General features: G+C 45.2%; 1 protein-coding gene across 1 annotated transcript in view; it reads right to left on the reverse strand.

Moving 5' to 3' along the window:
• Positions 1 to 23,449, reverse strand: part of LARGE1 (LARGE xylosyl- and glucuronyltransferase 1) — a 367,872-nt gene that overhangs the window by 136,528 nt on the left and 207,895 nt on the right. Inside the window, exons 4-6 of the mRNA XM_072145129.1 lie at positions 19,325 to 19,407; positions 11,571 to 11,694; positions 1,328 to 1,499 (exon numbers count right to left, since the gene is read on the reverse strand). Coding sequence (XP_072001230.1) covers positions 1,328 to 1,499; positions 11,571 to 11,694; positions 19,325 to 19,407 — 379 coding nt within the window. The remainder of the gene's footprint in view (positions 1 to 1,327; positions 1,500 to 11,570; positions 11,695 to 19,324; positions 19,408 to 23,449) is intronic.

Below are 23,449 nucleotides of genomic sequence, written 5' to 3' on the forward strand. Positions count from 1 at the left end.
TAGAAGTGAATCATGTTTTTCATGTCTCATTAGGAGGCGTCAGCTCTTGGCCTTTACCGTCCGGGAGGAGAACACTGATCACAGAGGTGCTGACCTTCACACCACATCACTGCTACACGGAGGAACGCTCACGACATCACCTACTACATGTGTACTGCACGAGCCTAATAACACTCCAAGGGCGCAGTGTGCAGCCAACACCACCTGCCCTTTAAGAAGTCTTGTACAGTCCAAACCCCCCAGAAAAGATCAAAGAGACAGACAGATCGATAGACCTGAAGACAGATTTAGCGGTCTAGACTTCTGATTAAATTATGTATCTGCTCTTGAGTCTGATGAATTTAGGGGTGAGTTCTTGGGTCTTATAAATTAAGGTGACTGATAAATTTAGGGGCCGGGTCTCTTGAAGTTTTATGAATTAAGGCATCTAATATATTTAGGAATCTTCATGGGTCTGATGAATTCAGGGATTTGCTCTTAGGTCTGATGAATTCAGGAATCTGGCCTTGGGTCTGATGAATTCAGGAATCTGGTCTTGGGTCTGATGGTTATAGGGATCTGATCTTGTGATTACATTTTGGGTCTGTTCTTCAGTCTGACGAATTTAGGAGTGTGTTCTTGAGTCTTATAAATTGAGGCGACTGATACGTTTAAGGGTTTGTTCTTGAGTCTGGTGAATCTAGGGGACTGTTTTTGGTTCTGATGAATTCAGGGGTCTGGTCTTTTGGAGTTTTATGAATTAAATCTATTAAATTCAGGGATCTGGTCTTGGGTCTGATAATTTCAGGGATCTGGTCTTGGGTCTGATGAATTCAGGGATCTGGTCTTGGGTCTGGTAAATTTAGGATTTCAAATTTAGGGCTTTCAAATTTAGGGTCTGATGAATTCAGGGATCTGGTCTTGGGTCTGATGAATTCAGGGATCTGGTCTTGGGTCTGATGAATTCAGGGATCTGGTCTTGGGTCTGATGAATTCAGGGATCTGGTCTTGGGTCTGATGAATTCAGGGATCTGGTCTTGGGTCTTATAATTTCAGGGATCTGGTCTTGGGTCTGATGAATTCAGGGATCTGGTCTTGGGTCTGATGAATTCAGGAATCTGCTCTTGGGTCAATTTACAGGTCTTACAGGTTTTTAAGGGTCTGATTAATTTAAAGACTGTCCTTGGGTCTGATGAATTTAAGAGACTGGACTTGGGTCTGATGAGTTTTGGGTTCTAGTCTGCGGGTGGACTTAGTTACACCCCTGACATATATGTAGATTGATATGTGGTTTCAGGTACATAGATAGGTAATAAGCCATAAATAACACAATAAATCAGCATCTGACCTTTGAACTTGTGAAAGACGGCCCAAAGCTCGGCAATATCTGTGGCAAAGGTGATATCGGTGTCCAGGACGATGACCCGCTCCAGGCTGGCAGGGAGGGTCTTGGTAAGGACCAGCTTCATGAGCCCATAAATTCCTGAGTAATGCTTGTTGGGAATCCATGACACCTCCGACTGTGGAGACAAGACAGAAGAACGTAAAGAGTCTTACAGATCCATCATCTACGTACTTGTGATGGTACTACAGGATGGAATGTTTTGAGGAGTATGTAGAGTATGTGGTTGGGGGCGTAGGTGTTCGGGTGGGTCCTCGATGACATCATGGTGGTCACCTTCATCTTATACGAGCGCTCAACTGGAGGTACCAGGCCCCGAGGAGAACCTTCATGAGCCGGATGAGGGTGAATGATCAAGATTGAGGAACCAGCCACATCATAAATATATAGAACCACCGCACCACGAGAAACCTCCTGATATCACCCACTGCCTCTGCCACCGGAGAGAGAGGAAAAAACACAGCGTGGAAAATTCATCAGCCCACCTGCCGACACATATTTACTATCCTAAAGTGCTGGTATCTTCTGGGGTTGGCACCTGCCACCACATATTTCATACCCTTAGGTTCTGATGATGGAAGCTTCTACCACATCACCCTGATACCTTCTAGGGTGACAACCCGCCACCACATATTTCCTACCTGAAGGTCCTGATACTTTCTGGTGACTGCCACCACATCGTTTACGAGCTGGAACCTGCCACCACGTGCTTCCGACCGGAAAGTGAGTATATCTTCTCGCGCTGTCACCTTCCACCCCATATTTCTTACCCAAAGGTGCTGATATCTTCTGACGCTGGGACCTGCCATCACACATTTCCTACCCTTGGCTTCTGCTATCTTAGCTTCAACCACATCACCCTGATATCTTCTAGGGTTAGGACCCTACTCTAAGGTTCCTGTACTTTTCGGTGCCAGAAGTTTCCACATACTCCACAACTTCAGATACTGATCCTGTCCGATAATGGCACCTACCTCATATACCCCAAAATAAGTCATTGATATACTTAGTTGCTGATATCTTCTAGGACTGGCACCTGCCACCACATATTTCCAACCTGTAGGTGTAGATATCTTCTGGGGCTGGAACCTGCCACCACATGTTTCCTTTCCTAAGCTCATGATAACTTCCGATGCTGGCACCTTCTACTATATTTTTAATAATGTAAGGGTCTGGAACCTGCCACCACATATTCCCTTCTCCGAAAGTCCTGATATCTTCTAGAGCCTTCAGCTGATACCAAATATTTACTATCCTAAGGTGCTAATATCCTCTACTTCCGACGCCTGCTAGCACAAATTCTAAGGTGCTCATATCTTCTGAAGATGGCAACTTCAACCACATCACTCCGATACCTTCTAGGGTTAGAACCTCCCAACGCATTTGCTACTCTAAAGGTTCCTATACTTTTTGGTGCCACAAGCTTCTACCACATATTCTCCAGCTTCAGGTGCTGATCCTGTCAGATGATGGAACCTGCTTCCTCATATTTCCTATCCTAAGGAGTGAATATCTTCTACTTTGGACACTACCTTCTAGAACATATTCTCCAATCTAAGATGCTGACATCTTCTGGGACTGGCACCAGCCACCACATATTTCCTACCCTAAGGTTTTTGTACGTTCTGGTTCTGGCAGCTACTACCACATATCCCCTAAGGTGCTAGTATCTTCTGGGACTGGAAAGCTTGTGGTAGCTACCAATATATATTCCATACCCTAATGCAGGGGCATCTTCTGCTTCTTTGAGGTGCCATTCCTGGTTCTTCGCTGGTTCCTTGGCTCATTTGATTGATGAATCTTAGATGCCAACCATTGATTAAAAAGATGGCAACCTCAGCTGTCTCTGCACTTCCATTAGCACCTCCAGCCCGGTTAGAGCCCTCTATATCATACATACCATGGAGTCTATATATTATACAGGACATAACTAGTTCTGCTCCATAATAATGATGTATTGACACTATTCTTGGCAAATCCACCAAACCCAGAGCCGGAGCTTAATTGGTTTAGCTCCAAGGGCTGAGAGCCTGAAAGCTGGCACCGGGGTTCCCCCATATTGCTTTGTGCCCATTCACAACTTCAAGGGGGTATCATTTTTAAGCAGAATATGTAACAACAAGGTATTGCTTGTCAGTGGAGACTCTGGGATCCATAAAGGCTTCCAGTCGAGATCCTCCCTCCCTCCGTTGGATAATACCGCCACACTGTGCCAACCCCAGCTAATGATTTGTCATCCAAGTGCATTAATTGCCAAAGGGGGCCGCCGAGCATGGAGCCAGTAGAGCGGATGTGTATTCAGCCCTTGTACCAGAGCTTGTTACATCCATGCCCTAAACTCTGTGACAATGTGCCAGCGGCAGCGAACCCTGCGCCACGCTTCACAGCCGGGTCTTCAGCAGGGTGCTTGCCTTTTACAACCTGTAGTTTGGAAGCCATAAACATCTTCTTCAATGGCGCCTGTTATGTGTAATTGTATATTTAGCGGCGCTGTCCTCGTATCTTATAGATTCAATCTGTCAAGTGGAGCTTCCAGCCAGAAACATGAATAATCCCTGCAGTTCTTGTAAATCTCCACTGGGGGCAGCACTGAGGGTGTCATTTGATGTTAAGTAACTCAGTTCTAGTAAAAACTGGGGAAAAAATGGATTCATAGCCCAGGATTGTAGTGCACTTCTGGTGCTTCCTCACACTGCTGTGCCCTAATCTCTGCAATGCAAGTCAAAAGCCACCTATTGTCCTAAAATGAGGTCACCAAGCTACATAGTGCCCTCATAGAACTACTTGATGCCCTCACAGTAGTAACGGCGTCCCATAGTATCCTCAAAGTAGTCACATTGCTCTATACCATCCTCACAGTAGTCACAGTGCGCTATAGTATCCTCACAGTAGTCACAGTGCCCTACATTATGCTCACAGTAGTCACAGTGCCCTATATTATCCTCACAGTAGTCACAATTCCCTATATTATCCTCACAGTAGTCACAGTGCCCTATAGTGTCCTCACAGTAGTCAAAGCACCCTATATTATCCTCACAGTAGTCACAGTGCCCTATATTATCCTCACAGTAGTCACAGTTCCCTATATTATCCTCACAGTAGTCACAGTGCCCAATATTATCCTCACAGTAGTCACAGTTCCCTATATTATCCTCACAGTAGTCACAGTTCCCTATATTATCCTCACAGTAGTCACAGTGCCCAATATTATCCTCACAGTAGTCACAGTTCCCTATATTATCCTCACAGTAGTCACAGTTCCCTATATTATCCTCACAGTAGTCACAGTGCCCAATATTATCCTCACAGTAGTCACAGTTCCCTATATTATCCTCACAGTAGTCACAGTGCCCTATATTATCCTCACAGTAGTCACAGTTCCCTATATTATCCTCACAGTAGTCACAGTTCCCTATAGTATCCTCACAGTAGTCACAGTGCCCTATATTATCCTCACAGTAGTCACAGTGCCCAATATTATCCTCACAGTAGTCACAGTGCCCTATATTATCCTCAGAGTAGTCACAGTGCCCTGTAGTATCCTCACAGTAGTCACAGTGCACAATATTATCCTCAGAGTAGTCACAGTGCCCTGTAGTATCCTCACAGTAGTCACAGTGCCCTATAGTATCCTCACAGTAGTCACAGTGCCCAATATTCTCCTCACAGTAGTCACAGTGCCCTATATTATCCTCACAGTAGTCTCAGTGCCCTATATTATCCTAACAGTAGTCACAGTGCCCAATATTATCCTCACAGTAGTCACAGTGCCCTGTAGTATCCTCACAGTAGTCACAGTGCCCTATAGTATCCTCACAGCAGTCACAGTGCCCTGTAGTATCCTCACAGTAGTCACAGTTCCCTATATTATCCTCACAGTAGTCACAGTGCCCAATATTATCCTCACAGTAGTCACAGTGCCCTATATTATCCCCAAAGTTGTCACAGCGCCCTATAATATCTTCGCAGTAGTCACAAGGCCCTTTAGTAACCTCACAGTAGTCACAGTGCCCTGTAGTATCCTCACAGTAGTCACAATGCCCAATATTATCCTCACAGTAGTCACAGTGCCCTGTAGTATCCTCACAGTAGTCACAGTGCCCAATATTATCCTCACAGTAGTCACAGTGCCCTGTAGTATCCTCACAGTAGTCACAGTACCCTATAGTATCCTCACAGTAGTCACAATGCCCTTTAGTGTTCTCACAGTAGTCACAGTGCCCTATATTATCCTCACAGTAGTCACAGTACCCTATAGTATCCTCACAGTAGTCACAGTACCCTATAGTGTCCTCACAGTAGTCACAGTGCCCTATAGTATCCTCACAGTAGTCACAGTGCCCTATAGTATCCTCACAGTTGTCACAGTACCCTATAGTATCCTCACAGTAGTCACAATGCCCTTTAGTGTTCTCACAGTAGTCACAGTGCCCTATATTATCCTCACAGTAGTCACAGTACCCTATAGTATCCTCACAGTAGTCACAGTGCCCTATATTATCCTCACAGTAGTCACAGTGCCCTATATTATCCTCACAGTAGTCACAGTACCCTATAGTATCCTCACAGTAGTCACAGTACCCTATAGTGTCCTCACAGTAGTCACAGTGCCCTATAGTATCCTCACAGTAGTCACAGTGCCCTATAGTATCCTCACAGTTGTCACAGTACCCTATAGTATCCTCACAGTAGTCACAGTGCCCTATAGTATCCTCACAGTTGTCACAGTACCCTTTTGCATCCTCACAGTAGTCACAGTGCCCTATAGTATCCTCACAGTTGTCACAGTACCCTTTTGCATCCTCACAGTAGTCACAGTGCCCTATAGTATCCTCAAAGTAGTCACAGTGCCTCAAAGTGACCTCATAATACTTGTTTAGCACAGCCACAGGAACTTCATATTAGACAAGGTCTCTAAAACCTACAGTCGCTTTAAATTCTGCACAGCCCTTTTAATGAGCCCCATTATTTCCAATGATCCTGCAGGTATTACCACAAAGTTTAATGAAGCGAGAAGGGAAAGCCCTGATGAAGTGAAGCGCAGACTGTCACCTCCCCCCCTCCCCCCCCCCAATAAAGAGGGACCACACGTCCCCCGTCTAATTAGGATAGATCCAATGTTGCACAAGTACAATGCAGCCTAATTTGCTTATGCAAATGAGACTAATAAGCCAAGGGGCCGGGAGGGTTTAGGTAACGCTGATGATTTGCGGGATGAAACCTGCTGGACGTCAGGAGGAGGCGGAATCTACCAGACAGTCACCTTCACGGGAGATCCGGCTCCGAAGCCTCTTATGAAACAGGTATCATCCCGAGTTATTAACACCGGATCCACGACTGGTAATCTCTGCTCCGTATCCAGCAGCCGCAGGGATAATCCCCGGATACAGACCCCATACTCCACTCACAAGCCGCTCTCCAGCTGCTCCATACTAAGCCGCCTTAACCCCATCAGTAGTCCGAGACCTCACTGATGTCTACCTGCACCCACTATACTACACCTACATGTATAATCACTCATCCTGTATTATGCCCAACAGCTGCATTCACTATTCTGCTGCCGGTGCAGTCACTGTCTACATACATGAGTTACAGAAGTCCATGCAAGCTGCTGAGAATTCATTGATCAGATATATGCATGGTGCACAGTTTGCTAATGTTAAGAGGCTAAAGGACTTGTGATGATTTGGCGACAGGTTCCCTTTAAGACGTCTTTAAGGATTTGTCCTCCAGATCTGCGGAAACACTTCAGATTTAGAGGCCACTAAACCCGCACCTGCTCACATCTGTGTCCGTGCCCATATACCTAGGCTGCGGGCACCGTGCCACGTGCTCTCATTATGCTTGTGGGATCTACATTGCAGCATGAATTCCTGTAATTAGGTGGAGGATGCGGGCACGGTTGTCTCCTCTTGGCCGTGCGCTTGTTTTTGTGCTCCGGAGCTGGCATCCGCGTCGCACTCAGTCCTGCGCTCCCATTTTTATAAATGAAGCTGATTAGCTTCTCCGCAGGAGCCCCGCAGCAGCACAACAGGTTGGCACCACTCTATTGGGTCGGGGGTGGTACTTGGACCGCGCTCAATGGTATTTACCTAATGGAAATGAGATATTCTAATACTGTAGGCTGGGCTGCTTACAGAGGACGTCCATTGTGCTCAATCCCTTCTGTTCAGAGCGGTCACAGGATAATTACATAATCACAGGGTAATATCTGCAAGGCAAAAGCCTGCCAGAGGGTTTTCAGTTATCCCACAGTGCCTCCACAGGGGAAATGAGGTATTACACAGTTCATGTAAAACCTGGACAAGCCGGGGCCTCCAAAGAGAGAGAGGCAGTGTTTGTAACAGGTGTTCACTCATCCCACAGTGCCTCCACAGGAGAAATGAGGTATTACACAGTTATTCATGCTGGGTTGTCCGGAGATATTTTATGTAGCAGGTACAATTGTACAAGTTAGGTCCTCCAGAAAGAGGGAGAAAAACTCCTTGTAGAAGGCGTTCATTTACCTCTACAATGCCCTCAAAGGGGAAATGAAGTATTACATGAGTTTGTGGTATAGCACAGTTTGTGTTTTGCCTGTATGGTCTTGGTCCTCCAGAGAGAGAGAGAGAGAGAGAGAGAGAGAGAGAGAGAGACTCTTTGCTTGTGTTGCCTTCTTTGGCTTAGAGATTAGAGTCCTGACTGTTGGTGGAAGGTCGGGAGCTCCCTGGTGCAGATGGTGGTGATGGTTGACACACAGGGACCGGTAGTGAGGAATGACGCTGTTAATAAGTAATATCCATCTTTTTAATGGAGGGGGCTCCTGGTCCTTCCAGGTCATCACCACCACTTTTCGGGCGTAGTATAATACAAACCTAAAGAAAATTTTGTCATAGTGGCCATTGATGACTTCATTTATGATACCGAGGAGACACACAGAGGGAGACAGTAATCGTGGGAAATCAAAGTGTACATTTAGGAACTCCAGCACTTCGGACCAGAAGACAAGAACCCTAGGGCAGGACCAGACACAATGCAGGAAGGATCCGACTTCAGCCTGACAGCGAAAGCAAAGATCATTGGGCATTGCTCCCATGCGAAATAGTCTAGCAGGGGTGAAATATACTCTATGGAGGAATTTAGATTGGATCAGGAAGTCCCTCGCACTCACTACAGATGTGAAGTAGGACAGTTCGACCTCCCTCCAGTCATCATCCGACAGGTCAGGGATATCCTGTCTCCAGCGTTCACAGGCTCTATCAAACGGTCTGGACTTTTGCTCTTGTAGGAGAGCATAGCACTGAGTGAGTGGCTTAGGGAGGTCCGGGGTACTCATCAGAGTCTCTAGTTTGGAGAATTTCACTGTCAGGCCGAAGGAGCCGAATTGGGCTTTGAATGCGTGTCGCAATTGCGTGTAATGGAAGCTGGCCGTATTGGGTACAGTATGTCTCTCCCTTATCTCGTTAAAGCTGAGTAATTCTGCTTCCGGGGATAAGAGCTGGCCTACAAATTTCACCCCCGCCGCCCCCCACATTGTCCAGCCCGGGAGGGAGAGGAAGTGAGAGAGCCACGGATTGAGCCACAATGGAGTCCTAGGCGAGAGAGGGGGGGGGCTGTTTAGCTCTACCAGGGATTGTGCCCTACGCCAGCACACCGCTACCGTACGTAGGGGGAGTGGGGTATCAGATGGGGACTTATACCTGTACAGCAGGTTTGTAAGGGCCTCGTAGGAACCGACCAGGGCACCAGCCAGTGCAGTAGCTGCATTACCCATGTCTATATCTATCCACCACTGGGCATATACTAGCTGGGAAGCCAGGTAATAAAGATACAGATCCGGGGCAGCCAGTCCACCCCTAGACTTGGGAGCCTGAAGCAGCGCTAGACTGAATCGCGGGGCGCTACTCTGCCAGTAGAAGGACCTGAGAATGCCGTCTAAGCGTTTGAACAGGCTCTTAGGGAGTAGTATAGGACAAGCATGAAAAAGGTATAGAAATTTGGGGAGGAAGATCATTTTGAATATATTAATACGCCCGTATAGGGACAAGGGGAGAGTGGACCAGGCTTTTAGGCGCAATTCCGTTGCAGCTATCAGGGGTGTGATGTTTAGCTCTGTATATGCCTGTACCTTGCGTGACACCTGGACTCCCAGATATTTAAAGGTGGACACCACCTGGACTGGGACGGGAAGGGCGATATGGTGGATGGTTGATGACTATAGTCCATATGGTGGATGGTTGTGTACCAGTCATATGGTGGATGGCTGTATACTAGTCATAGGGTGGATGGTTGTGTACCAGTCATATGGTGGATGGTTGTATACTAGTCATAGGGTGGATGGTTGAGTATTGTAGTCCATATGGTGGATGGTTGTGTACCAGTCATATGGTGGATGGTTGTGTATCAGTCATCTGGTGGATGGTTGGTTATTGTAGTCCATATGGTGGATGGTTGATGACTATAGTCCATATGGTGGATAGTTGTGTACCAGTCATATGGTGAATGGTTATAGTTGTGGTTGTTAGGGTAAAGTTGTAGGAGAAGGATTGTATTATACTACTTGGTGGATGAGTCTCAGTCCTAGATGGTTGCATTCACCTGTATGACGATGGTTGTTTCCTAGTGATGGTTCCATGATGTGTTTCTAGTCCTTGGTGGTCAGTCATGTGGGAGGTCTTCATTACCCAGCAGGTGGGTATCTATATGACGCTAGGTGACAGGTTGTGTTATAGTACGTGGTTGTACCCTGAAGGTGTGTTGTTGGTTGATGGGGTTCGTTGCTGAGTTGTCGAGGGTTGTGTAGATGAAGTAGACGGCGCTATGTGCTGTGGTGCGCTGTGATTGGTTGTCTTGTAAGGTGGACGATGAGTTATATATAGTAGTGGGTGCAGGATGTGTATTGTCGGGTGGGCGTTTTACAATAGTTGTTGTGGCAGGGCTCTCAGGTTGTGTCTAGCGGGTCACAGAGTGCCTTCAGTAGGTGGAAGGCGGGCAGCGTAACACTACCATTACAGGGTCACACATCCTGCCTGCATCAATTATCAGGAAAATGCGTTTAAGCTGGAAACAAGCGTCGGTGATTAGATGTGAACTGGAACATAGAGAGACAACAGGAAGCCGGGATGAATCATCACTTATGAGGTGACTCAGAAAGTGGCCACGTTACTCCTTTTAGAGGCGCCATGACCCAGGACAACATCACCCGGTGCACAGAAGAAGCAAACGAACCTACCCAGACCCTCTTTGTCCCCATACATCCTATACGTACACATTGAATTTATACAAGTCCACAGGGTAGCCACCACAGATGGCTTAAAGACTGACATAAGGGTGAAGCTATACTATGCTAACCCATAGAATTCCTAGGGGGAGAGATGACCTATTGATGTCACCATCTAGCTCCACCCATGAGGAGCATCCCTGCTCGCATATAGGAATTGTCACGGGTCGTGCTCTCTCACCCCTACCCGTTCCTGTTTCCCGTTCGGCGGTCGTGCGCGTGGCTTCCAATCTCCTAGGGCGCGCTCGTCAGCTTCAGAAGATTTAGAGGGTCAGATCACCGCAGATTGGTGCTGGCCCTTTTCTATGCCGTCGAGAAAGCTCTGTCCTTTGCCTTGTGCCTGTGATTTGATTCCCCATTGTGACCCCGGACCTGTTCCGGTTTACGCTCCTCCGCTGCCTGCCCTGACCTTCTGCTCTGCCTCTGACCCTGAAACTCTTCAGCCTGTCTTGACCTTCTGCCTGTCCCCGACCACGAACTTGCCTACCGATTCTGTACCTCACCTTGGCTGCCACCGCGGACAAAGTTGCACCTGTGGAACGACCTGGTAGTACCACCCCGGGATCTGGTGAAGACCAGGCGCCACTTCTGGTCCCAGTGGTCGGCTTGTGTCATTGTCCGTGGTGGTCCAGGGGGTCCACTACCTCTGAAGCCTGACAGGAATACATCCCAGACTTAAATTAAAGGGGATGTTACACCCACTAGGGCACAATGAGGTCACAGAGAGGGATTACCCTGATCACCATGGTCCCTGGCGCCTGCCTTGGTTGCCCCGTTCTTGGCGCCATAAGCAGCTGATTTTCTAAGGAAACGTTATTTTGAAGAGCGAGTAATGATTTTCATTCCTGGCTTTGGCACGCGCTCTCATATCTGGAGGGCTGAACATTTATTTCGATTGCGCATTGGGAGTTGTTAAGTTTTATTTCTTACTTTCAATTCATCAGCATCGTAAAAATCCACACGCACCGCCGGAACCATCCAGGTCTCGAAAAGTGTGGCCAGGATCTGCTTGGCGATAGAGTCTGCGATGAGGTGGAAGTGTAGGGGGTTCCTCCTGTGAACGGAAAGAACAAGAAATCAAATAATGAAGGGCAGAGAAGAATTGCAGTGCCAAGTAATGAAGCCTCAACCCCCACCAAGCACCCAACTCTTGCCAATTCCTGTACACTCCCAAAAAAGACCTTGATGACCTTGACAGCCCCCACTAAATCAAAAGTTCCCAACGCACACTGCTGCCTCTGATCACCAATGATCGGCTCTGCTCCTCAAGAGGGTCTGATAGCTAATATCAGATTATTCTGCAGTGCCACCCCTGGAGAAAAGGAGCATTACACCCTGTCCATTGAAATCAATGGGAAGTCTACGTAATGCACAGACGTGTTGAATCCTCCAAAGAAGAACCAAAATTTTGGAATTTAAAAGGGGTTATCCCTTACTCACAAGACAAATGGCGGGTCACAACAATGGGGTCAACAAGTATACTTGTAGTATAAGTGATAAGATGTTCGAACGTTGTTCTGGTAGAAGGACCCCCCCCCCCCCAAGTCTTGTGGTCAAAGACTAAATAGTAGTTGTAGCCAAACCCCTTTAATTCCCCATAATCTTCAGGGGTCTAATAGATGATGATGACTTAAAAAGACCGGAAACTTCTCTGTTACGATGGTATGAAGGAGAGACTATCCTCTAGGAGCTAAACACAAATCTCGTATCTCTCCAATTTCGTTGGAAAGATATTGCTGATCGGAAGGGATCTTAATCCTGGTACCCCCAATGTTCATGGGAACAAAGGTCCTTTGGATCCCAAATTAAAGAAACGTTTCGTAGTGAATGCGTAACGGCTCGAAGCATGTACATTCCCATATAGGATCATTTGCTACAACTAGAAAACCCCTTTAAAGACACACAAAATAGTGATCGATACCTAACTTGATTGGCGCCGAGCCCATGAATATTTTGATGTTACTTTTTTTTAAATCTGCCAACCTGTTCCAAAGATATGGCCTCTAGAAGATTTGCACAAACTTATACTAGCCAAAGGGGTTGGCCTTATTTTAGAATACCGCCCCTTTGACTAGTATGTGTGGATATGAACTTCCGGGGGCCGTATCTTTTGAACGGGAAGACGGATTTTTATAAAAACAACACCAAATTAATCGGGGGTGCAGGGGCAATAAAACAATCTACTAATTGTACTCAGAGAAAGGTCCCCTTTAAGGTACGAAAAAAAATGTAGCAAACCCTCTGCCGGGAGAAAGACTCTACGGTAATCGTAGCAATTCTCTCCGAGTCGCCATTGTTAGTCTAGGGGTCGGCTATTCTATCTCGTTTTTGTCTTTCACACGCTCCACTCCGAGTCCCGTTGTTAGTCTTGGGGTCGGCTCTTCCATCTCGTCTTTGTCTTTCACGCGCACCACTCCGAGTCCCCGTTGTTAGTCTTGGGGTCGGCTCTTCCATCTCGTCTTTGTCTTTCACGCGCACCACTCCGAGGCGACATCAAGGAAAATTGACATTAGCGCTACTACAAAGAGCAACCATCTAGTAGATGAAGACAAGGAAGGTGTCTCTTTTCTCCGTGCCCCCCCCCCCCTTCTACTCTCAGACTAATGGATACGTGTCACCCCCGGCGCACTCCAGAGAACGAATCCTTTCATTTGATATTCAAATGATATCCATTAAATTCTAATTCCATCTCCGGGGAATTAGCGGAGCGGTCGGTTAACAAAGGAACGACCTGCACGTTGTAAGTTATGGGCGCCGGGAGGATACGTGACATTGTTGCGGTACGTAGCGATCAGTTTTGTCAAGTTTCTTAATGCAATTATATCCTTAATCAGCTATTTACATAATTGTGTTACCAGAGCTGCAGCCGGCGTCACAGTGTGTATGTTCCACGGGAAGCCGACAGCACGGTGAGAATCTAATGGGGAACATTCAGGTAATCGTAGGAGACGCCGCCATAAGTGAACCCGTCCCATGTTGTATTCAAACTGCATTAAACCGCCTGGCGCCATGGTGAACTCTGACCCCCAAGATATTGGGGTTGATTGAAAGGTCCCTTAAAGGGCAGGTCCATCCATATCATATTTATGAACAGATACAGCTTCCAATTATCCCTGCGACCTTAAAGTCGGAGTCCTGGAGAACTTAAATCATTTAATTTATATTCCAGAATTATAGCTTCTCAATCTACACTTGTGGGCGTGTCCTCACACTGCTGTGCTCTGTGGTCTCTGCATTTTCTGGTTGGATACTAAAGCTGTGTTTCATAGAAGAGGGAATGAATTGTAGGGCAGCAAAAAATGTATTCTGTAATTGTAGCTGCTCCAACTGTACTCTGTACACTTTTGTGTTCTGTGGTCTCTGCATTTTACTTCCCAAGCCCCACCTTTAATAGCAGGCTTCTGGTTGCATACTACAGCTGTTTCTCAGAGAAGATAGTAGGAATTGTAGAGCAAGGAACAAATATACATTCTGGAATGGTAGTTTCTCCGATTGTTCTAGTGGTGTGTACTCACACTGCTGTGGTCTCTGCATTTTGCTTTCTAAGCCCCACCTTCTGAATTAAATCAATACCAGGTTTCTGGTTGGATATTACAGCTATCTTTCAGAGAAGAGGGAAAGAATTGTAGAGCAGCAAAAAATATATTCTATAATTGTAGCTTCTCCAACTGCTCTAGTGGTGTGTACTCACATTTCTGTGTTCTGTGGTCTCTACATTTTACTTCCCAAGCCCCACCTTTAATAGCAGGCTTCTGGTTGCATACTACAGCTGTTTCTCAGAGAAGATGGTAGGAATTGTAGAGCAAGCAACAAATATACATTCTAGTATTGTAGTTTCTCCGATTGTTCTAGTGGTGTGTACTCACACTGCTGTGGTCTTTGCATTTTGCTTTCTAAGCCCCACCTTCTGAATTAAATCAATAGCAGGTTTCTGGTTGGATACTACAGCCATCTTTCACAGAACAGGGATAGAATTGAAGAGCAGCAAAAAATTATTATGGAGCTTCTCCGATTGCTCTAGTGGTGTTTACTCACACTGCTGTGCTCTGTGGTCTTTGCATTGTACTTTCCAAGCCCCACCTTCCTATCTATGGCAGGCTTCTGGTTAAATACAACAGCTATCTTTCAGAGAAGAGGGGAGGAAATGTAGAGCAGCAAATATATATTCTGGAATTGTAGCTTCTCCAATTGTTCTAGTGGCATGTACTCACACTGCTGTGGTCTCTGCATTTTGCTTTCTAAGTTCCACCTTCTGAATTAAATCAATAGCAGGTTTCTGGTTGGATACTACAGCTAACTTTCAGAGAAGAGGGAAGGAATTGTAAAGCAGCAAAAAATATATTCTGTAGCTTCTCTGACTACTGTAGTGGTGTGTACTCACACTGCTGTGTTCTGCGGTCTCTGCATTGTACTTTCCAAGCCCCACCTTCCCAACAATAGCAGGCTTCTGGTTGAATACTACCGTTATCTTCCAGAGAAGAAGGGAGGAAATTTAGGGCAGCAAATGTATATTCTGGAATTGTAGCTTCTCCGATTGTTCTAGTGGTGTGTACTCACACTGCTGTGGTCTCTGCATTTTGCAGGTTTCTGGTTGGATACTACAGCCATCTTTCACAGAACAGGGAAGGAATTGTAGAGCAGCAAAAAATATATTCTGGAGCTTCTCCGTCTGCTCTAGTGGTGTTTACTCACACTGCTGTGCTCTGTGGTCTTTGCATTGTACTTTCCAAGCCCCACCTTCCTATCAATGGCAGGCTTCTGTTTGAATACAACAGCTATCTTTCAGAGAAGAGGGGAGGAAATATAGAACAGCAAATATATATTCTAGAACTGTAGCTTCTCCAAATGCTCTGTTGTGTGTACTCACACTGCTATGCTCTGCTCTTAACTATGGAATATAAATACATAATCACAGTCCTGCTGCTACTAACATGCACAAAGTTAATGACTGCACATCTCTCCAGGGAGAATACATAACGCTGGATGCAGTTTATTGCAGAGATCTAATAGCACAGCAGTGTGAGGACAAGCCCCCAGTACAATCCAGGAATATAAGTCAATTTTTCAACAGCACACAGAAAGGTTAAACAGCTCTGGTTGCAATAGCTGTTTTCTTCCTCAAACAGTGCCACCCTTGTGTACAGGTGATGCCTGGTACTGCAGCTACAGTAACATGAATGGTATTTCGCTGCCATAGCGCAACTAAAGACAGGTTTAACTCTATTTTGGGCAGAAAACAGCAAAGTTTTGGTAATTTTGGTAGAATTTTATGTACTATACTTGAAATGACCTTTTATGTTTTTGTGACTTTTCTATATTGCTTTGCTTCTGAACTTCATAGCTGCTCCCTAATCCCCTCCGGGCTCACAACAGGTGCCAGATCGTGCCTGAAATTCCTCCCGTTTTTCCCTTTCCGCGGTGAACCTGAGGCCGCTATTGAAGAGTCAGCGGAGTCTTCATGTGACGGAGGCCTCCGCTTTGTATTCTGCACCCGTCAGCCAGCGGTTTTTAGACAAAGCAGTCGCCTCGTCGGTGTCATGATTAGGTCCTCCGAGAAGTAACATATTTATTACGGAACCCCAAAGATGTGGTAATTGCGTAGCCTGGGACAACCCCATCACCGGGATGAGGCAAGCCGAGCAGGAGACCTCCCCAAGGGATTAATCATGGACAAAAATCTGAGGGACCCTATGGGTGAGGCCTTGATGATGATGATCACAAAGGTGGACCTACAGATGTCCAAAAACCCATTATATACTATTTAAGGACTTGGAAAACCTGTTATGTGCTGCAGAACACAGAAAGCCTATTATTGTGAATGGGCCATGTGTTATACCTCAACTCTCCTGCGGGGGAGCTGTAGGGAAGGTAAACACCTCCTGCTAGGTTTCCACACAGATTACAACTGATCACTAGTGGTCCCAGCTGGTGGATACTCTCTGATTATCTTACTTCCAAGGTACCTTTCTGCAAAGTATGGACTGTTTAATACCAAGAACCGCTTTAAAGATGACCTTTTACCTCCTCCAGCTCTTCCCTCCTCTAATAGAGGTCTCTCTGCTGATTCCGGCACAGTTGGAATTTTTTCTCTAGCCCCCACCGTTCCTAAGCAATCAGTGATTTTAGTTTCTGCCCTTGATATGCTAATTAGGTTCTCTATGGTCAGATAGGCTGTCCTGGGACATGTCAGGCACCACCTACTTGACAATATAGAGTCTTGGATGGTGAAAACAGTGGGGCTGATAGCTCGGGAACGGTGCGGGCTAGAAAAAAAATTCCAACAGCGTCAGAATCATTGGAGCGGCGTCTATTAAAGGTGGCAAAGAGCCTAAGGTGTTGTGAGGTCCCCTTTAAGGAATGAAAGGCCTTCTTTGTTACAATCCTAAAAGGAATCAGAGTCCAAAGTGACATTTGTAAGAGAAGACGATACACCTGGAGTGTGGTAACACGTGAACCGGCGCTGTAGGGATGACGGATGGATGGAGAGGTGGCGCCTCCCGTCTGGGGCACGCTGCTTGTTCAAAGAATTGCAATAAAAAACACAATTTAAATGAAACAAAGAAAATGGCCTTCAAAGTAATTTCCTTTTTTTATTAACTTTAATTAGCTCTCCTTCTTCTCAGTCGGAGTCCTCCTTACCCTCCCCCCACCTCACCCCCGCTTAGCTCCGTCTCACGCACCCATTGTGTATCGATGAGTATAGAGAACAATAAGGGCGAGAAATGGACAGAGATGAAAGAAAGGGGTCATAGAGGATGAAAAGAGGGCGGCCTACTTTTTATTTCCCACAAACAGCGCCCCCATTGGTAATGTGGTGGTTAATGGTATGGAAGCTCAAGAACAAAGGAGGGAAGGCAGAAGGAAATCATGAGAACGAGAAGGAAATGGTGAGGAGAGAGAAACATGGAGAAAGAGTTATACCACGAGTGAAGCAAAGTACTAAGGAGAGCACAATGAAGACAGAGTGTTGGGAAAAGAACTATGGAGACAGAGTGTGTTGGAGGAGGAAATGGAGAGAACGACAGAGGATACTATGTGATGGAGGAGCCTATAGAGAGTGAGTGATGGAAGAGGCCATGGAAACAGAGTAATGGAGGGAGCTATGGCTATGGAGAGAGAGAGAGTGATGGAGGAGGCTATGGAGAGAAATAGTGATGGAGGAGGCTATGGAGAGAGAGCGATGGAGGAGGCTATGGAGAGAGAGTGATGGAGGAGGCTATGGAGAGAGAGCGATGGAGGAGGCTATGGAGAGAGAGCGATGGAGGAGGCTATGGAGAGAGTGATGGAGGAGGCTATGGAGTGTGAGTGATAGAAGAGGCCATGGAAACAGAGTGATGGAGGAGACTATGGAGAGAGAGAGAGAGTGATGGAGGAGGCTATGGAAAAAAAATTATGGTGGAGAAAGAGAGAGAGTGATGGAGAAGGCTATGGAGAGAGAGAGAGAGAGAGAGTGATGGAGGAGGCTATGGAGAGAGAGAGAGTGATGGAGGAGGCTATGGAGAGAGAGAGTGATGGAGGAGGCTATGGAAAGAAAATGATGGTGGAGAAAGAGAGAGAGAGTGATGGAGGAGCCTATGGAGAGTGTAATGGAGGAGGCTATGGAGAGTGAGTGACAGATGGGGCTTTGGAGAGTGTAATGGAGGAGGCTATGGAGAGTAAGTGATGGAGGAGGCTATGGAGAGAGAGTGATGGAGGAGGCTATGGAGAGTAAGTGATGGAGGAGGCTATGGAGAGAGAGTGATGGAGGAGGCTATGGAGAGTGAGTGATGGAGGAGGCTATGGAGAGAGAGTGATGGAGGAGGCTACGGAGAGTGAGTGATGGAGGAGGCTACGGAGAGTGTAATGGAGGAGGCTATGGAGAGTGAGTGATGGAGGAGGCTATGGAGAGTGTAATGGAGGAGGCTATGGAGAGTGAGTGATAGATGGGGCTTTGGAGAGTGTAATGGAGGAGGCTATGGAGAGTAAGTGATGGAGGAGGCTATGGAGAGTGTAATGGAGGAGGTTATGGAGAGCGAGTGATGTTGGAGCCTATGGAGAGTGAGTACTGGAGGGGGCCATGGAGAGAGAGAGAGAGTGATGGAGGAGGCTAAAGGGAGAGAGAGGGATGGAGGAGGCTATGGAGAGAGAGTGATGGAGGAGGCTATGGAGAGAGAGTGATGGAGGAGGCTAAAGGGAGAGAGAGTGATGGAGGAGGCTATGGAGAGAGAGAGTGATGGAGGAGGCTATGGAGATAAGTGATGAAGGAGGCTATGGAGAGTGAGTGATGGAAGAGGCCATGGAAACAGAGTAATAGAGGGGGCTATAAAGAGAGAGAGAGTGATGGAGGAGGCTATGCAAAGAAATTGATGGGGGAGGCTATAGGGAGAAAGAGAGATGGAAGAGGTTATGGAGAGAGAGCAATGGAGGAGGCTATGGAGAGAGAGTGATGGAGGAGGCTATGGAGAGAGAGTGATGGAGGAGGCTATGGAGAGAGAGTGATGGAGGAGGCTATGGAGAGAGAGTGATGGAGGAGGCTATGCAGCGTGTAATGGAGGCAGGATGGCACCACCTAGACAGCAGCTGGTGCAGCTTTGGCCGCCGATGCAGCCACCTGCCATGTATATCAGGAGGCGGAAAGCAGAAAATAACTGACCCCCCTCCCCCACAGAGCCATAACCAGAGAAGGAGACCAGAAATGGTGTTACCTGTGGAACAGGACGGACTTGACCAGTGTGACCACATCTCGGCTGGCGTTATACCCCGCACACACTATGGCGACGTGAATGGTCTGCAAAAGAAGAGACACCCTGTCATATAACATGTACTAGACACCAAAACACAAAAAACACTCTAACCTAGGATACAGCGAGTGGTGGCTCCCTTCACCACCTTCACCAACTCTATTGGGTATAATAGGCCACTCTCTACTGATTCCGGAGCAGTTGGAATTTTTTCTGTAGCCCTCACCATTCCTGAGATATCAGCGCTGGAAGTTTTCATCCCAATATGTCAAGAAGGCGGTCCTGGGTTGGAGAAGACATCGCCCACATGACAGCAGATGGTCTAATTAGCATACTAGGATAAAAAATAAAAGCACTGATTTCTCGGGAACGGTGAGGGCTAGAGAGAAAATTCCAACTTCCTCGGAATCAGTGGAGTGAGGCCTATTAAAGGATCGGTGATGGGGAACTGTTATTGGTACCGCTCCCACCTTCAGGGGAAACTCTAAAATGATCCGAATTTCTGATGTTTCCTCCATCGAGGGACCGTGATAAGTATCCAGATTACAGGGAAATGAACCAGTTTATGAGTTAAAGAGCGGTCACTGACCCCGGCCTAAGGCTAGAATCTCACAAAACCCATTCAATTACGACTCGTAGACTCTCGAAGACTAAAGGGATTTATCGCATATTGAAAAATTCATCATTTCTCGGACTGGACTTCACGATAAACATTTGTAATAATGGCATTTCCCCTCCCCCCCCCCCCTGCTGTCAGCCGTCTCCTCCGTTATTACAGCGCGGCCTTTGTTATACATTTAGATATCGATCCCGAAAGGAGAAAATATCAGCCAAAAGGGAGATGGATGGGAAATCGGCTCATAAAATATATATATATATATACAATGAAACCGAAAGGAAGATTTATTGTCGAGCCGGACGTTTCCGTCAGGAATAAAAAATAAATTAAAAACGTATTTTCAATTGAAGTGCTAAAGTTTGTTTTTAAAACATTTTTAATTATTAATTTTTTAAAGCTCTATTTATATAATTTTTATAGTAGTTTGTAAACCTATTTATTTACATTTTATAATTTTCTATCTTTAGTTTTTAACCATTATTTTAGTTCTTCAAATTTTATGTCATTTCGTTAATTAAAGTCACAATTTTCAGTTACTTTTCAATTCGCAATAAAAACCCTAATCTCTAATTTTATTTTTTTTTTTAAATTTGCAAAAAAAGGGTCGTTTGGGACAATTGATCCCTATTTTTCGTTATTGGGTTCAACGCCGGCAATAACCGTTTTTATATTTTGCTAGACGGGGACATTTGGCACAAGGCGATACCTAACATGTTTATGATTTTATTTATTTATTTTAATATCAACTGCTGATTTTTACTTTTTAAAAATAATTTTTATTTCTATTAAATTATTTTTTTTACAATTTTTTTTTTACCCCCACCCCCAGGGTACTTTATCCCTAAGGAGTCTGATTGCTCCTACCATATCGAGGCAGTCCCTGGGTTACATACAAGATAGGTTCCATAGGTTTGTTCTTTAGCTGAATTTGTATGTACGTCAAAACTGTATATTTTTTAATTGCAGCTCCAGACAAATTTTTTTTTTGCCCCCGTGACAATTGGAGTTTTAACATTTTTTGCTGTAACGGGACCAAGGATTATCAATAAAGCTTCATTACAGACACCTTACAGCTGATCACTGCAGCCCGGGACTATAGTAACATCTATAATATCTATAATAGTAATATAGTCCATAGAGAGTTCACCAGAGGTCACAGGGGGCAGAGGGGTCAGTTTTTAACTAGGGGTCATTTGTAAGTCGGATGTCCTTAAGTAGGTGACCGCCTGTACTGCCATACCACTGTATGGCAGTATATGGAGAATTTCCTTTATATCTGTAACAGTGTGCCACTGGCAGACTGTTACAGATCTACTGCAATAACAGATCCTGGAGCTCCAGGCTGTCATGTCAACTGATTGCAACCCCCGACAACGTCATCGGGGAGCAACGATCACAACCAATATGGCGGCCAGTGGTATTAACCATTTAGATGCTGCGGCCAATAAAGCCCAAGACATACATTATGAATGTATGATATGATGTGGATACATATAAAATTCTGAATAGTGAGAAAAAATGATGAACTATCCAATCTAGAATATTCCTGAAGACAGATTCCATTGGAGAATGTCCATGGGGCGTCTATAATAGAAGGCATATGTTCTACAAACAGTAATTTCCCTAATGTCCGGGGTCCGGTGCCCTCCGGGGAGACGTCATCGGGTCTGTAAATCACGGACACATCATATTTACGGTACAGACAATTCCATTCCACTAAATGACGGCGCGTCGTCCCTCCGGAGGCGCAGCTGCGGCTAATCAGCCATGGAAATCCACAGAAATACACGGAGCGGCCATCGCCAGGAAGCGCCCGGAGCCGCACTATCACACTGTGACGAAAAAACTGCTGTTACTGGGAAAGTCACATCCAGGCCCCGAGACGTAATTGGGTTCTGAATAAGGCTGAAAAAATTAAGCTGAACCCCATTACTCCAACACAGAGCGGGAATATTAAGTGCTTCTCCACACTACACCGTAATAGCGGCATTATAACAGTCACCGGGGGGAGGTATTTATTTACCTTCCAAACAGAAAATGTATCTGGTCACCAAGGCAACAAACACTACAAAATTACTGCCAAAACTGTGAGAATAAACAATTGGTGCAAACTGCTTACCGTATAATCTGCTGTATACTCTGTATATACAATAGCACCAGCCGAGGCTCCCAGCATATATCACAATACTCCAAAACTATACAGGAACATACTACTGTAATACCGCCAACTATGTACAGGAATATAACTACTATAATACTGTCCGATATGTACAAGAATATAACTACTATAATACTGTCCCCTATGTACAAGAATATAACTACTATAATACTGCCCCCTATGTACAAGAATATAACTACTATAATACTGCCCCCTATGTACAGGAATATAACTACTATAATACTGCCCCCTATGTACAAGAATATAACTACTATAATACTGCCCCCTATGTACAAGAATATAACTACTATAATACTGTCCCCTATGTACAAGAATATAACTACTATAATACTGCCCCCCATGTACAAGAATATAACTACTATAATACTGCCCCCTATGTACAGGAATATAACTACTATAATACTGCCCCCTATGTACAGGAATATAACTACTATAATACTGCCCCCTATGTACAAGAATATAACTACTATAATACTGCCCCCTATGTACAAGAATATAACTACTATAATACTGCCCCCTATGTACAGGAATATAACTACTATAATACTGCCCCCTATGTAAAAGAATATAACTACTATAATACTGCCCCCTATGTACAAGAATATAACTACTATAATACTGCCCCCTATGTACAAGAATATAACTACTATAATACTACCCCCTATGTACAAGAATATAACTACTATAATACTGCCCCTAATGTACAAGAATATAACTACTATAATACTGCCCCCTATGTACAAGAATATAACTACTATAATACTGCCCCCTATGTACAGGAATATAACTACTATAATACTGCCCCCTATGTACAAGAATATAACTACTATAATACTGCCCCCTATGTACAAGAATATAACTACTATAATACTGCCCCCTATGTACAAGAATATAACTACTATAATACTGCCCCCTATGTACAAGAATATAACTACTATAATACTGCCCCCTATGTACAGGAATATAACTACTATAATACTGCCCCCTATGTACAAGAATATAACTACTATTATACTACCCCCTATGTTCAGAAATATAACTACTATAATACTGCCCCCTATGTACAAGAATATAACTACTATAATACTGCCCCCTATGTACAAGAATATAACTACTATAATACTGCCCCCTATGTACAAGAATATAACTACTATAATACTGCCCCCTATGTACAAGAATATAACTACTATAATACTGCCCCCTGTGTACAAGAATATAACTACTATAATACTGCTCCTATGTACAAGAATATAACTACTATAATACTGCCCCCTATGTAGTTGTGTTACTC

Source organism: Engystomops pustulosus, chromosome 4 (genome assembly GCF_040894005.1).
Source record: "Engystomops pustulosus chromosome 4, aEngPut4.maternal, whole genome shotgun sequence".
In the NCBI taxonomy this organism is placed as follows: Eukaryota; Metazoa; Chordata; class Amphibia; order Anura; family Leptodactylidae; genus Engystomops; species Engystomops pustulosus.